The sequence below is a fragment of the Metopolophium dirhodum genome, chromosome 1 (genome assembly GCF_019925205.1).
Source record: "Metopolophium dirhodum isolate CAU chromosome 1, ASM1992520v1, whole genome shotgun sequence".
NCBI lineage: Eukaryota > Metazoa > Arthropoda > Insecta > Hemiptera > Aphididae > Metopolophium > Metopolophium dirhodum.
Genome location: NC_083560.1, coordinates 10,990,477 through 11,008,591, shown reverse-complemented (window position 1 = coordinate 11,008,591; position 18,115 = coordinate 10,990,477). Strand labels below are relative to the sequence as shown.

The 18,115-nt window shown below is 28.2% G+C and overlaps 1 protein-coding gene across 1 annotated transcript; it reads right to left on the bottom strand.

The window, feature by feature from the left end:
- Positions 1–14,596: 14,596 nt before the first annotated feature.
- On the bottom strand, positions 14,597–17,865 carry LOC132951731 (cholesterol 7-desaturase nvd-like). The gene is made up of 3 exons (XM_061023685.1): positions 17,851–17,865; positions 14,885–15,018; positions 14,597–14,669 (listed from the first exon to the last, which is right to left on the bottom strand). Exons 1-3 carry the CDS (start codon positions 17,863–17,865, stop codon positions 14,597–14,599), a joined length of 222 nt encoding a protein of 73 aa, XP_060879668.1.
- Between the last annotated feature and the right edge of the window lie 250 nt (positions 17,866–18,115).

The window sequence follows — 18,115 nt, the reverse complement described above, 5'->3', positions numbered from 1 at the left end:
AACAGTGTTCGGGACTTCAGGACTTTGGGAGTAATGCGTTAGTAATATTGTAGCTAATTGTTTTAAAACTGATTAGATTGATTCTTTTAAATGAACACCATCTTAAGTGTTTGGAAGTTCTGACACCATTATTAGAAAATTTAGATGACAATGAGAGTATTAACATGGCTGAAAAAGGTAACACAACCGTTCAAGTGATAAATATTGTATGTATATTTGAATATTTCCATTATATAATAATTTTTTTTTTTCATTTGACAAAATTTTTAAAGTGAAATTTAATATTATAATTTTACATACCTATAATACTATATTATATAATTTGTATTTAGTAATACTTTTCAGTTATGTTAAATCAAAATTAATATATTAATTTACCAATCCTTTGTTTCCTTCTGTTACTAAATTGTATACTATTGGCACTATAAAATTGTTTGTACCATTTTCTATGTGCCAAGAGTGTTGATTCTTGTTCTGAAACTAAAGGCTTTTCAATGTAACTCTTGTGGTTCCAAATGACTACATCTCTCTCGAACTGTAACAACATAAAATACATAATAATTTAGTATTCATTAGTGAAAATTATAAAACAATAGTAATTAACACTAAACTGACTAAACCAACCATCGGAGCTTTCATAAATAAAACTATTGAAGCATACAGTGACAAATACACTGGACAGTAGATACGATGTACAACTTTTTGAATCAATGGATCGACTAGTGTGATAACTTGTACCAATTTTATGGGCCCAAAACTGGTTTTAAAATTTAAAATCACTTATCCAGGACCAATCTATAAGGCAATAACAATTTATACTTCAATATTTTAGTATTGACATTGTACATTTTTTTTCAAGCACAAAACAAATATGTGTATTACTGAAATAAATAAACAATAAACATGTTGTGTATTATAGATGTAAAAATGTAATAAACATATTAATATAATACCATAACTGGTCAGGCACACCCGCAGATAAGCTGCTCACTGGATCCAAAATACTTTCCCCTAACCATCTTTATGATGAATTTTTAAAAATATAAGGGTTCATAATTTTTATTGATTACCTAATAATTAGATACTTACCTACATAATGGTTAATATGTAAATTGGTTATTAATTGTTTGGAAAAATATACGTATACTGTATAAAAATAAAATATTATGATTCATAACTAAACAGCCGACCCGGCGGCATGCGATAACGAGCTTTATAATCTGCATATTACATAACAATAATTCACAATAAACATTTAATATAAATTATAACAATAACGACTGTGTGTGCGTGTGTGAGGCGGTCGGTCGGTGGGTACTGGGTACTCACATTGTCGCGGCGGGGACAACACCAATATATTATTATAATGATCAAACCCGTATTAATGTAAAATTTCAGAAGCTCATAAAAATTTAATTTAAGTTTCTTGTAGACATTTTTTTTTTGCTAAAGGTAGACAAACTTATGAGTATTCTTATGTTACATTTTCAAATCTTAGATTTAAAAAGAAAATTTTTTATGAATTCTCAACACAAAATAATTAGCTAATTTTCGTGATTTTTCCGTATTTTGTCAAAATTTGAATTTTAAATGCTTATAAATAAAAACTGTGACTAAGGATTTTTAATTTTTTTCATCTGCCTTTGAAACAATAACCTAGGAGCCTTCTATTAAATTTTCAAGCTTTTTTACTCAGCAGGTAAAATTTTATTGATATTTATGGAAAAAAAACTAAAAAAAATGAAAACTGACAATGTCCGTAAACAGCTCAAAAAGAGTCAAAATATTTTCAAAATGTTATGGTGTATAGAAAATGCTAATATAAACATTCAGTCAAAATTTCATGTCCCTACGGTCATTTGTTATAGAGTTACACCAAAAACCAAAATCGATTTTCTCGAAAAAACAGATTTTGCGTAAAAATTCCCGTTTTTCCTTAATTTTTCTTTTGTTTTTCACGTCGCTTTTGAAAACTACTTTTGACCCCCCCCCCCCCCCCCCCCCCCAAAGTACCAACTAGATTCACTTTCCTATCGGAAAAGTTACTGTTGAAGAAAATCCAAGCACTTTTACTGTCCTAAAAAGTGATGACAGACACACAAATAAAAAAAAAAAAATAAAAAAAACAACACATCATTGTAAAAACAATACATTCATCGCTTCGCTCAGAATCTAAAATACGGCGATTCGCACACGTAAAGATTACAATATAGAAAAACTAGACAATAATATAATGCAATTCGGCGTTGGCACTGCCGAGCGGACTGGACACCTTTTGGCGGCCGTGCAAATATCATAAATAAACAGCCGATGCGGCGGCATGCGATAACGAGCTTTATAATCTGCATATTACAAATTAGAATTACGATAGAGTTCTTTATTGATATAATATGTGATTATCTTATATCTGATCGAATACGAGAAATATCAAAAAGTAGTTGACCAGTGCTGTACATCGTACCAAATACCTACGTAGTGTTACATACAATTATTATAAATTGTTGGCCGAAATATAAAGTATTCAAGTATTTCATGAGAAAAAAGTACAATGAAACACGGTGTAACGTGGTCGGGGGAACGACCAGTTAAATATAAGATATCCAGGGAGAATCGTAGGATCCTATAGATATAAACACCGTAGCCAGGGGCAGATATGTAGATATCAGGATCTTAAATATATTTAAATTACTAGGATTCCTTTTCAGTTATAATTATGTTTTATTGTCTACTAAACACTTACAAATATTAATACTCACAACTATATCAACTATGTCCTATATCCTATTATACTATGTAACTGTATCGTAGTCATACGGAATCCGTTAATCGTAGTGTGTATTGAGGTCTAAGGTGCACAGCGAACTAACTTACTAATACATTGTGTGCTTTGGCCATAGGCCTTACAATTATGTGTGTGTTTTAATATTAATAATATATCGATCAGCAGTTAATCGTATATACAGTAGAGTTCATATTATATACATAGGTGTCATGTAACATATTTATATTTACAATTGTTACAACGGAATAATAACTTATTGCAAATATGTAAACGCATAGTTGATTATTCTAATTAGTAATTATTATTTAGATGAATTTATGAGAGCTATTGCGCCAACAATCTTAAATATTAACAATTATTATATTAGTTTTTTACTATAGAATTAGGTATTTAGGTAATTAGGTAGAATTATTAAAAAACATTTTATATACGAGTAAACAGTTAAAAAAAATAAAAATATTTCTAAAAAATTGAAATTCTAAAAGTTTTATTTTCTAAAACACAGTGATTCTAAAACTAAAATTACTAGCAAGGCTCGGCAAGTCAAATATTTTTTTTAACTCAGTTAAGGTAAGTTAATATGCACCAATAACAAAAAGTTAAAAGTTTAATTAACTATATCAGTTAACTCAGTTAAGTTAAAAGTTAATACACACTTTTTGTTAACTTTTTATTAAGTTAAAAAAAAGTTAATTTGTTTATACAACGCTATTGTACTTAAATTGTTTCCAATCCAAAACTAAATTAGACCACCAGCTATACTGTTTACATTATAGAGTATTTCCATATAAGTTATATTCATACATACATATAATTTTTTTACTTTAAACAATTCACGGTAAATATTATTTGACATGAATTAGTGAAATATAATAAAATTAAAAACAAAATAAATAAACTTAATTATTACTTCTTAAAATAAAAATTTAATTCGTCATTTTCACTTTAATTAAAAAAGAAATTTAGTAAGTCAACAGTTAAGTTAATGAAAAGCCAAAAGTAACTAGTTAAGTTAAAAAGTTAAAATAAAATAAACTTTTTTGGTTTTTCTTTTATGAATGTCGATAAAATTTTATTTGTCCAATAAAAAATTTATTACAAGGATCATAATGTATTGTTACAATGACATTTGAAAGATATTAAAAATCCATAGTCACAATTTTTCTTTTATAAGCATTTAAAGTTCAAATTTTGACAAAAAGCGTAAAAATCAAGAAAATGTGCAAATTATTTTGAATATGAAATTTCTTTTGTGTTTTTCCGACGACGAGTTAGAAGAAAATTAACAGACGAATAAAGGATATGGAGACCTTACAGTTGATGATTTTTTCATTCGCCCAGAAAAGCCTTAGATACTTAATAATGTCTAATACACACACACTTATGTAAGCTTATCACTCAAGTATCCAATTTTTAAATTTGTGATATTGTACCTATTGTACAAGATTTTTTGACAAACCTGGCTTCACCTTTCAGAATGGTTGGCATGAGCTGTGAAAAGAAATATTATATTGAAGATGTAGCTGATACGCTGTTAATAAATTTGGGGTGTCCTACATATGCATACATACAAAATATGTAAATTTATTGATCATAGAATATTAACTATCAAATTTTATTGAATATGTAAATTATAGGTTTACTGGTCGTCAAACCCGTTCCCATTCATGGAATTTACTTCTCAACAAGAAAATACAAACTTCTTTGGAAGAAGGCTAAGCAAACACCAATTACCTTCAATTGCACTCTGAATCATTTTTTTGAATAAAACTATATGTCTAAGACTTATTTATAATTATAAGAAAACTTTATTTTTAAATTAATACTTGTTGTATTTATAGTTTAATTGTTATTTAAATTATTTTGGAATTCCTGACTAGTGATCTGATTGTTGTGCATAGAGGCGGTTTCCAGATTTTAATTCAGCTGCAGCATAGATAGTTAGTTTTTAGAGAATTGAAATACATTTTAGTAATTCACAGAAACATTGGTACTACTCTGAGCACAACGGATTATTTCACAATTATTTTCTCATTTAACATAATTCATGAATTAAGTATTTGTATATTTTTTACGACTTGACATTTTCAGAATATTGTGTTTCTCCAAGGATGAGAAGAAAATGAACAGACAAACAAAGGAATGATTTTAATTCATCCAGAAAAGCCTTAGAAACTTAATATTGTCTATTTCACTTATTTAAGTATATTAATCAAGTATCCAATTTTAAATGGTTATTCAAAAATACCTACTAAAAACATTGTATCACGGTGAAATCGTAACTATTGTAAAGATTTTTTGTATAATGCTTCACCTGTCAGAATGGTTGGCATGAACATGAGCTTTAAGATATATAATATTGAAGATATTGCTGATATGCTGTTAAATGTATCGGAGTATGTAAATTATAGGTTTACTGGTTGTCAAACCCGTTCCCACACACTGAACTTACTTCTCAACCAGGAACAACAAACTTCTATGAGAGAAGATTAAGTGAACACCAATTACCTGGAATTGCACTCTGAATCGTATTTGTGAATAAAATTTTTTGTCAATGACATATTTATCATTATAAGAAAACTTTATTTTTTAATTTTATTATAAAAATGTAATGTATTTATATTCTATCACAGGTTAGGTTATCATACTTTTCATATTTGTCGTATTTATAGTTAAATTGTAAAGTAAAATTTAGGAATATATGACTAATGTGTTGTAATTTATTGTTATGTGAAAGTTTTTTTTGTACATACTAAATAAGAAATTCTTAGTGAGTAAGAACATATAAATTTGAATATAATACAAGATATAACTATAGGCATATAAAACAATGAGAACATTTTGTTTTTATATCTATGGATATAACAGAACTTTAAACGTAATCTTATGATCAATATGTTGCTTTAAACTTTTTAACTTAAGTTTTACCACTTTTATTTGCATTTTATTGTGATTAATGCGTGGATTTCTATGCGTTCGCATATTCATGGTATGATAATATGTCCCCCAGTGATCACAGATATTTTTCATGACCATATGATTTGAACTATGAAACTTTTGGGTTGTATTTGTCGACAATTCACTCATTATTTTTAATTTTCACGACTTTTTTAGGATTTTATTTATTTAAAAATGTAATTTAATTAATAAAAAATTAAAAACACGATTAATAGTAATGCATGACAGTAGTTACAGCTCTTAAATATTGTATTTTGGTCAAGGGTAGTACCTCTGGAATCGTATTTATGTATTCAATTTTCGAATAAAAGTTTCAGTTTCCAGTTTTTTTAGGTTTTTATTTTATAAATGTTGATAAAATTTTATTCGTTGGGTAAAAAATCTCTAAAAATTTTATACTAGGATCTTAATGTATTGTTACAATAACATTTGAAAGATATTGAAAATCCATAGTCACAGTTTTTCTTATATAAACATTTAAAGTTCGAATTTTGACATAATATCAAATGTAAGATTAAAAATGATTTTGTTGTTAAAAATGCATAAAATTTTCAAATTTATAGCTATGGATTTAAAACTTAAAACAAGGTTATAGGTAGTAAGTAGGTTATTCTCTAACCAAAAAATCAAAAAATATTAATCAGTTTTTTTTATCTATTCTACGTTATTTTATGCCCAAATTTGAAGGAAATTACAGATTAAACAACTAAGATAACAACCTAAATAAATCAAATTTTTATTGGTTTTTTTCATTTACTTGAGATGTGCATTTAAATTTTGTATATAATATTTATTGTGAAATAGTAATAAAAAAAGGTGGGTAAGTAGATGTCGCTCTGCTGTACAGTAGGTTACAAGTGGGTCACTGTACAATGGGTGTTTAGTAAGTTCATAATATCATTGTGTAAGAAAAACGATTCTGAGCGAAAACGGTCAGACAGCATATTTACTAATTATTATTGATGATATTATTGTGAATAATGTAATTTATATTTAACCTATTTACGTGGAATCTTGTTTTAAATTTTCAATCTTTAGCCATAAAAGTTGAACATTTTATAAATTTTTAACAACAAAATAATTCTTAAATTTTAAATTTGATAAAATTTGTCAAAATTTGAACTTTAAATGCTTATAAAAAAAAATTGTGCCGATGTATTTTTAATATTTTTCAACTGCTATTAGAACGATATATCAGGAGCCTTATATTAAAATGTCACGCTTTTTTACATTATTATTGTTATTTCATTACAATTATTGAATTATTATTATTATTATAGTTTTCTAATTTGTGTTGGTAGTATTTATTATGTTATATTTATGAGTTATGACTTTATTTTCCATTTCGCCCGGTCGGTACCTGCTTAATATCTACATCATATCAGGTAATGTACGAACAATACATCATTTATTTATAAATAGTGAACACATTTTGTGTACTTTCGATTTGCAAAAAGCAGCTGCTGATCTAGGATTAAAATATAATGAAGATATAAATACTGCGGAAATAGTTGAAGAAATGAAAGATTTTAAACAAGCAGCTTTATCAATATTTTGCCAAGTACCGAATCAGTAACGTTTTTGGATTTATTACAAATGATTCACGATTATTAACTAAAAGAATCGTATCCAAATATTGAAATAATTGCTATAAGGATTTTTCTCTCAATGCCCGACACAACAGCTTCATGTGAAAGGAGCTTCAGTAAACTTAAATTGATAAAAACATATACTTAAAATCTACAATGGTTCAGGAGAGATTGTCAAGCATGGCCATACTTTCTATAGGAACATAAACCGTTGGTAAATTAGATTATGATGAAGTTATTAACAAATTTGCTGACACAAAAGCAAGGAAAATTAATTTGTAAATAATAATTTATTGTATATTAATTTTATTATTATTAACTATGATTTTTCCGAATCGTATTAAATATATTAAAAGCTATGAGTGTGTAAATCTCAAAACCCAAGGGGCGCATTGCTTAGGGCTCTGTTAGTGGCAGTCACTTACACAAAAAACCGAAACCGATTTTACGTAATAATTCCGGGAAAGATGAAAAGCGAAGCATTATCTCGACTACGTATCGTGCACTAAGACACAAAAAATAAAAACGTATTACTCAGATCGTAATTTTGCTATAAAAGACTGAAACGATAAAACGCCTGTGTTACCTCTTAAATCGTGGGTCGTGGAGCCAATGACCGGTGAGAAATAACCAACAATTGATAATCATTGTGACTTATCACTATGTATCACGAACTATGATAATAATAATTGTTATCAAATAAATAACAACATAACATAATTATTTTTTCGTTTGCCGACGTTTGAAGCACTCGCGAATTGCAATTATTTGAAATTTGAACAAAATAATACAGACCACAGTCATGCAGAGTTCTAATAGTCTATTCATACATATTATTACATAATCGCCATGCATAAGTGTATTGTTTTTAGTAAAACATCCGAAGTATCGCCTAGCCACATTATGTCAGTTTTAAATTGTAAGTATTATTTTCTAGTTGTACTGATTATATATCTTAATAATATCGTGTCAGTCTAATTTGCTAATTTTTTCACAACTATAGATTTCCAAAAAATGAAAATAGAGGGAAATAATGGCTAAACATGTTTGAATTAAATGATTATCCCAATTTCTACCTGACATAGTATCCGCGGATTATTTCACAATTACTGATTGTAAACAATGCTCTCAAAACATAATCCAAACCGTTTGTCTGGGATAGAGAAGAAAAATAAATTTTAGTAATTTACAGCAACATTGGTACTACTCTGAGCACGACTAATAAATCGCATCTATGTAAAATCATGAATTAGGTATTTTTATATTTTTTACAAATTGACATTTTAAGAAAATTCTGTTTCGAATGAAGGTGTCGGTCGTGTTGCGCTGTGCCCATGCAGTGGTAGACGACGGTGTTGTCTCCAGAACCGAACAATGTCAGCGAGAGTGGAGCGTGACGTTGCTACTCGTTGCCGGTCGTTAGCAGACAAAAAATTGCACAAATGCTCGAGACGTGCATGACAGCCAGGTAAGTGTGTCCGTCAGGAGAGTCTTCACAGGAGAGAATATACAGATAATATTATTATTTTTTTGTTTACTAACATTTGATTCACTAGTGAAACATGATTATTTGAAATTTGAACAAAAATACAGACTACAGTCGTACAGAGTTGTATTCAAACATTTTAGTAAAAAATTACCATGCATAAGTGTATTCTTTTTAGTATAACATCCAAACTATCGCATTGTCCAATTGCCTTCATTTTCATTTTTAGTTGTACTGATTATATTTCTTAATAATATGGGTCTAATTTAGTCTAATTTGCTAATTTTTTCAAAAATATAGTTTCCAAAAATGGAAATAGAAGGAAATAAAATCTTCGAACTAAACGATTACAAATTTTCTATCTGGAGCAGAATAGGCGGTAATCATTTTACAATCAGTGATTATAAACAAGGCACAGTAAATAGTTGATATTATGGTCAGAGGCTGTCACAAAACATAATCCAAACCACATATCTGGGATAGAGAATTTCAATAATTTACAGCAACACTGCTACTACTCTGAGTAAATCTTATCTAAGAGATAAAATTAATTTAACATAATTCTTGAATTTCTGTGGTGTTTATGTATTTTTATAACTTGACATTTTCAGAATATTGTGTATCTCCAACGATAAGGTTGTAGAAAATGAACAGACAAATAAAGGATTTCGAGGCCTTACAAGCTGATGATTTTAATTCATCCAGAAAAGCCTTAGAAGCTTAATAATGTCTATACACACTTATGTAAGTATATCAGTCAAGTATCCAATTTTAAATTTAAATTTTTTTTCAAGCAATGGTTATTGCAAAATTATTTATAAAATTTAATCTTAATTTAAAAATATTCTGCTCAAAATTACCTACTAAAAACATATTTTATTATTATAATGATTTTAGAGTTTACACACTTATTTTGCCTGTGTCTTATTCTAAACAATTGGATCACAAGCAACCTCAAGCTGTTATCACATATATCTTTGGTGAAATCGTAACTATTGTAAAGATTTTTTGATTAATGCTTCACCTGTCAGAATGATTGGCATGAACATGAGCTCTATTAAGCTTTTGTTGTCTCCAGAAATGAACAATGTCGGCGAGGATAGAGCGTGATGTTGCCGGTCGTTAGCTGACAAACAATTGCACAAATGCTCGAGACGTACATGATGGCCAGGTAAGTGTGTTCGTCAGGAAAGTCGTCACGAAAGAGAGTATACAGGGTGATGGCTCACCACTATAATATTATTATTTTTTTGTTTACCGACATTTGAATCTCTAGTTAATTATAATTATTTGAAATTTTGAACAAAAATTCAGACTTTAGTCGTACAGAGTTGTATTCATACATTATAGTAAAAAATTACCATGCATAAGTGTATTCTTTTTAGTATAACATCCAAACTATCGCATTGCCCAATTGCCTTCATTTTCATTTTTAGTTGTACTGATTATATTTTCTTACATTTTCAGAATATCCAACGATGAGGTTGAAGAAAATGAACAGACGAATAAAGGATTTGGAGACGTTATAGTTGATGAATTTAATTTACCCAGAAAATCCTAAGAAACTTAATAATGTCTTATTCACATACACTTATGTAAGTATATCACTCAAAAATCCAATTTTAAATGTTTGCCAAAACCGAAAGTTACTTAGAGGTTTTTTTTTTTTTAGTTCATATAATGGATAATACTTATATTTTCAAAACTGAAATATATGATGTACCTCATACAAGTAGCTAGGAAGTCGATCAAATATGCTGACAATTTTTCAGACACTGACTTTTATGAAGATAATTCTACCGACTTAGATGAAGCCATACAATATTGGAGCGAATTATGAAACTTAAGGGTGAGAATATTGTTAATAGGTTTTTATTTTAAAGCTATTTTAGTGTGCTTTAAACTCTCATACCTACCAGTTCACGAGACACATTGTATATTATCAATAACTGTGTGAGTGGACATATATTTGGATATAGAAAGGCCTCAGCCTGTTTAGACAAAATAAATTGATAAATAAATAATTATTTTAGAATTTGTCACTATTGATCTGATTAATATGACAATTAATCTGTATTTTGCGATATTGCGAGTAAGTGGCAACTTGCTACAAAATAAAGTTCTATTGAAGTGTAAAATCATGTTAACATTATGAACATCTAAACTTTCATATGGATACAAACTAATAAGTTGTACATCTTAATTATTGATACAGGTTAATATGAATTGTTTATTTTATATATAATATCACATTTATTTATAACTTATATCTTTCAGGTCTATAGTTTATGTTTAGTTATTTAGCAGATGACTTACACTTAACAGTTGTTTTCATGCAATTGTTATTACTAGATTTCAACGTTAATAGTAAAATTAAATCTTAATTAAAAATACTCTGTTCAAAAATTTAAATATTTACTTTCCAAATACCTACTATTAACATTGTCTCTCATATTTTATTATCATAATGTTTTTAGAGTTTACACACATATTTTACATATTTTGCACGACTAAGTGAACACCAATTATCTTCAATTGCACTCTAAATCATGTTTGTGAATAAAATTATTTGCCAATGACTTATTTATAATCATAAGAAAATTTTATTTTTAAATTTTATAATAAGAGAAAAAAGTATTTAAAATCTTTATTTATTATACAATCATAGTTTTCATATTTTTCGTATTTATAGTTTAACTGTAATTTAAAATATTTTAGAATTCCTCACTGGTGATCTGATTTTTGTGCATAGGCAGTCCCCAGATTTTACTTCAGATGCAGCATAGATGGCTAATTTCTAGTGAAGTAAAATACATTTTAGTAATTCACAGACACATTGGTACTACTCTGAGCACGTCTAATAAATTATATCCAAGATTTAAAATTAATTTAACATAATTCATGAATTTCAGTTGTATTTATATATTTAATACAACTTGACATTTTCAGAAAATTTTGTTTCTTCAACGATGAGTTAGAAGAAAATGAACAGACAAATAAAGGATATGGAGACCTTACAGTTGATGATTTTAATTCAACCAGAAAATCCTTAGAAACCTAATAATGTCTAATTCACATACACTTAGGTAAGTATATCACTCAAGTATCCAATTTTAGATGTTATGCTGAAAAAATAATTTTGCTTTTAAGTTTGATTATAATATTATATCTTATCACTCTAATATTATTAGATAATATTCACTGCTCGTCCAAGTAAACTTTAAAGTTCCTCATCGGGCCACAAGGTCTCGAGTTCTTTTTGCTGTACCTCTCCACTGTACCAATTACAGTAAAAACAAATCAATTGACCGCATGATGCGGTTGGCTAACGAGGACCCCTCCTTTCTCAGTTTACCTTAATATTCTGTTATTTTTGTACATTTGTTGTATGTAATTTTACTTGTGTCCTAATTATTTTAGTTTATATTTACTGTGCCTGTAATTCTGCTGTATTTTTTAGGCCATCACCCCTTGTATATGTTAGCTGTCTTATTTTACTGAATTATTGTTATGTACTGTACTAAATAAGGAATTTTTTATTCCGTGAATTATATAATAAATAAATAAATAAATAAATAATAGAGCTAACATGAAGAAAATTTGATCTACTGTACTGTCTGTACTCATATTTGCATGTTGCTCGTTAGAATTTGGTATCGCCAACCGCAGCAAGGGGACCGTAGATATATACTTCCTGTATTGTGGTGATAACCTAACTTAACCACAACAACATAATATTATTTTATTATTCACCGACTTTTGAATTATTCAATTAGATATTTAAGATTTGAACAGAAATACAGACTACATTCGTATAGAGTTGTAATCATATGTTTTAGAACAAAATCATCAATCTGCGGATTATTTCACAATAAGTGATTGTAAACAATGCTCTAAAAACTTAATCCTAACCATTTGTCTGGGATACAGTAGTAAAATACATTTTAGTAATTTACAGCGTCATTGGTACTTCTCTGATGCTTAAAAAATTATTTTGCTTTTAAGTTTGATTATAATATCATGTCTTATCACTCTAATATTAAAGCTAACATGGAGTATATTTGATCCATATCATGGAGTATATTCATAAGTGTATTCTTTTTAGTAAAACATCCAATATATCGCTTTGCCACATTACCTTCATTTTCATTTTCATTTTTAGTTGTACTGTTTATATTTCTTAATAATATAGGGTCAGTCTAATTTGCTAATTTGTTCACAAATATAGATTTCCAAAAAACGAAAATAGAAGGAAATAATGGCGGTAATCACTTCTACAGCAACACTGGTAGTACTGCTCTGAGCACGACTAGTAAATCTTATCTAAGAAGTAAAATTAATTGAACATTATTCATGCATTTCTGTTGTGTTTACATATTTTTTATAACTTGACATTTTCAGAATATTGTGTTTTTCCGACGATGAGTTAGAAGAAAATTAACAGACGAATAAAGGATATGGAGACCTTACAGTTGAAAATTTTTTCATGCACCCAGAAAAGCCTTAGATAATGTCTAATTCACACACATATATGTAAGCTTATCACTCAAGTATCCAATTTTTAAATTTGTGATATTGTAACTATTGTACAAGATTTTTTGACTAACCTGGCTTCACCTTTCAGAATGGTTGGCATGAGCTGTGAAAAGAAATATTATATTGAAGATGTAGCTGATACGCTGTTAATAAATTAGGGGTGTCCTACATATGCATACATACAAAGTATGTACATTTATTGATCATAGAATATCAAATTTTATTGAATATGTAAATTATAGGTTTACTGGTCGTCAAACCCGTTCCCATTCATGGAATTTACTTCTCAACAAGAAAATACAAACTTCTTTTCAAGAAGGCTAAGCAAACACCAATTACCTTCAATTGCACTCTTAATCATTTTTTTGAATAAAACTATATGTCTAAGACATAATTATAATTATAAGAAAACTTTATTTTTAAATTAATACTTGTTGTATTTATAGTTTAATTGTTATTTAAATTATTTTGGAATTCCTCACTAGTGATCTGATTGTTGTGCATAGAGGCGGTTTCCAGATTTTAATTCAGCTGCAGCATAGATAGCTAATTTCTATAGAATTGAAATCCATTATAGTAATTCACAGAAACATTGGTACTACTCTGAGCACAATTTCACAATTTCACAATTATTTTCTCATTTAACATAATTCATGAATTAAGTATTTGTATATTTTTTACAACTTGACATTTTCAGAATATTGTGTTTCTCCAAGGATGAGAAGAAAATAAACAGACAAATAAAGGATTTTGAGGCCTTAAAAGCTGATGATTTTAATTCATCCAGAAAAGCCTTAGAAACTTAATAATGTCTATACCACTTATTTAAGTATATCAGTCTAGTATCCAATTTTAAATGGTTATTCAAAAATACCTACTAAAAACATTGTATCACATACTTAATTATTATAATGATTTTAGAGCTTACACACATATTTTGTCTGTGTCTTATTCTAATAATTCTTTATTAGTTATACCGTCATAGTTTTCATACTTATTAGATTGACATATTAGATGACAATGAGAGTATTAACATGGCTGAAAAAGGTAACACAACCATTCAAGTGATAAATATTATATGTATATTTGAATATTTCCATTATATAATAATTTTTTTTTTTTCATTTGACAAAATTTTTAAAGTGAAATTTAATATTATAATTTTACATACCTATAATACTATATTATATAATATGTATTTAGTTATACTTTTCAGTTATGTTAAATCAAAATTAATATATTAATTTACCAATCCATTATTTCCTTTCTGTTACTAAATTGTATACTATTGGCGCTATAAAATTGTTTGTACCATTTTCTATGTGCCAAGAGTGTTGATTATTGTTCTGAAACTAAAGGCTTTTCAATGTAACTCTTGTGGTTCCAAATGACTACATCTCTATCGAACTGTAACAACATAAAATACATAATAATTTAGTATTCATTAGTGAAAATTATAAAACAATAGTAATTAACACTAAACTGACTAAACCAACCATCGCAGCTATCATAAATAAAACTATTGAAGCATACAGTGACAAATACACTGGACAGTAGATACGATGTACAACTTTTTGAATCAATGGCTCGACGGGTGTGACAACTTGTACCAATTTTATGGGCCCAAAACTGGTTTTAAAATTTAAAATCACTAATCCAAGACCAATCTATAAGGCAATAACAATTTATACTTCAATATTTTAGTATTGCCAATGTACATTTTTTTTCAAGCGCAAAACAAATATGTGTATTACTGAAATAAATAAACAATAAACATGTTGTGTATTATAGATGTACAAATGTAATAAACATATTAATATAATACCATAACTGGTCAGGCACGCCCGCAGATAAGCTGCTTTTTATATTATATCCAAATAGAACTTTAAAGTTACAGGGAATGTACTTTTATTACATGTAGTGCATAGCTTTTTTTAACTAATTCATCACTAGTTTATTTTAAAATTTTTATTGCAATTTTCAGCATTAAATGTAATTGTTTTACAATGTAATTAAAACATGAATATAATTGTATAACAATGCAATAAACAATTCATAGTGTTAGGTTTATACGACGTGTACAATAATAATTATACTATCATAATATTTTATTTTTGTACAGTTTATACAACAATATATTATTATAATGAGTGGATCAAACATACCTCCTACCCACAATAATGTACCACAGTTGAAAGGCCTCGCTACTGCCGTCAATTTTAGATCAAATTACCTTAGGTTTTAACAAATTTGAAGTTAGTTTACATTGTCCGATTTTTGTTCTGAAAAACACGATCTTCACGAACTTTACAATTATAATAACGTTATATTTGACAAAAAACGATTGAAATTTGTGAACGTAATTATAACGGAAAGCGTTGTTTAAAATAAATAAAATCCGCAAAACAAAACATAACGAATAAAAAAATATATAAATCTTTAAACAAAACATAACACAAAACGTAATTTAATATTTATAAATTCTATTATACGATTCAGTCTTGTAAAGTATCTATTCGAATAAAAGTATTTGAATGCTTTTTTTGTATTCTTAATACTTTTATTTGTATTTTTTTTTTCATTATTAAATACTTTTTTCCGATCCAGAAAAATAGTTTTAAATTTGTGACAAGACATATTATAAATCATGAACATTAATTTTATTGTTTGAACGAGATATAATTTTGGCCAATGATATGATTATTTTTATAAACATCGATGTGTTGTATCCTGTATGGGCCGTATCATAATATGTGGTCAAAATTTATAAATAATTTATGATTACGATGTATTTTTAATTATTAACTAATAAATGTTAATTACCAACCATTCAAAAGCTGACAATAAATAGTTGTGAAAAAAAGTGTTCTAATAGTATTCGAATACGTGTTCTGAATACCTTAATTGTCATCAGTGTCGGCCTGGTCCAGACGGCTAGGAGGCGATCGCCTCCGAGGCCCTGACCCGTATTTTTTCAAGAAATAAATTAAATTATTTAACAAAATTTACCTACTATATATATACCAGTGGTATGCATTTGGATCCATTGAATAATAATTTTATAATAATAATATAATATACATTTTAGAATCTGAGCGGAGCGAGGGATGTAATGGTTTTACAATGATGTTTATTTCTTTTCCTTTTTTATTCTGTAAACACTTTTTCTCCCTCTAAACTTGCTCAAAAGTATCAAATACAGCATCTTTTCTGAAAGGTAATGTTCTTGAGCTGGTACTTTAGAGAGGTCATTTTTCGATTTTCGAAACGCTACTCGAAATAAAAGCGGTTAAAGAAGAAAAAACGTACGATTTCATGATTTTATAATATTAAATAATTACAGACGACGTTTTCTACCAGAAATATTGATTCAAAGAAAAATGACAAGAGATATTTTTTGTTGTATTTTGTATTTCGTTCCTTAAGGTTTAAAGTTTGGAAAATTTTACGCTATTTATAGACATTTTAATTTTGGGAGTTTTTTGTGTTGTAATTCGGTTTAAAACATTCGTAAAAACTTGAAAGTTGGGTTGTTTACTTATATTAGCCTTACCTAGACATGGTAAAATTTTCAAAACATTTGAGCTACTTATAAACTTTTTCTTTTATTTTCTATATTTTTTCATTTTTATGATATTTCCTAATTATAATTATATAAATCGTTCTTAGGCTGTTCTCAAAACGCTTTGTATATCACCATAGAAACGAATAAAATTAAATAAAAAAGATTCCCTCGTCCGCTCAGAATCGTTTTTTATCGAATGAAATCATTGCATTCAAATCGAATACAGTAAAATTACACTATCCTGTCCTAGGCCCGAAGGGACGATGGACAAACATTCACCACCGAAATGCGCTGACCTACTTTTTTATTATTTTAACGATACTAAAATCATATTATTATCTTAGTCCGTGGTAATAATTATATGGTACTTACTACTTTACTATAAAAACTAGGAATCATTAATGATCATATAAATTGTATAAAATAACTATTGTAAAAACTAGAAATAATTAATAATTCACTCTTGGAGGAAAATGCTGAGCCATGCAATTTAAAATGCCTATATATGGTTTTTCATGCTTTTTACGCCACATGAATTCAACCAAATAACTATCCAAATGTTGACGTGCCTCTATGTGTTTTGTTGCGCCATTTAGAGGATCCTCATAACCTTTCGATATTCTGTGTGTGGGCACCAGTTTGAGGATCGACAAAATTATAAGTGTGGTTAACGGTTAAATCTCGGGTTAAATGCTGAAACCCAGCGTTTTGTAGTTAATCTGTTTTATAACCACGCCAACAATCAGAATAATTAGTTGTACCTTGGTTTATGTTATCTTTTATTGCTTGTATAAGTGTAGACGCAGACCGATCTTTGACTTCAATCCCAGATTTGCATTGTAATAATTTAACACGACAATATGTTACAACACTAATTAAGTTAGAAAATGGCCAGTAAAACGTCATAGTACTTATCTAAAAGAAATCCCCACACCAATGCCAACGCCATGTCCTACGTGACCGCGGCGAAAAACAAAACAGCTTGATTTTTGCCGCGTTTGGAACAGCATGGTCAGAATATAATTCGCCCGCACTCTCCGCGTTCACGTAGGACATAGCGTAATAATAACCACCGTTCAATCCGTCTCGCTAGTTGGTCGCGATAACCGATAACTAATATTATATCGATCCATAGTATGTGATAAATATCTAGGTATAAATCTACGTTTTTTTTATTTTTTAATTTTTTAATTTTTTAT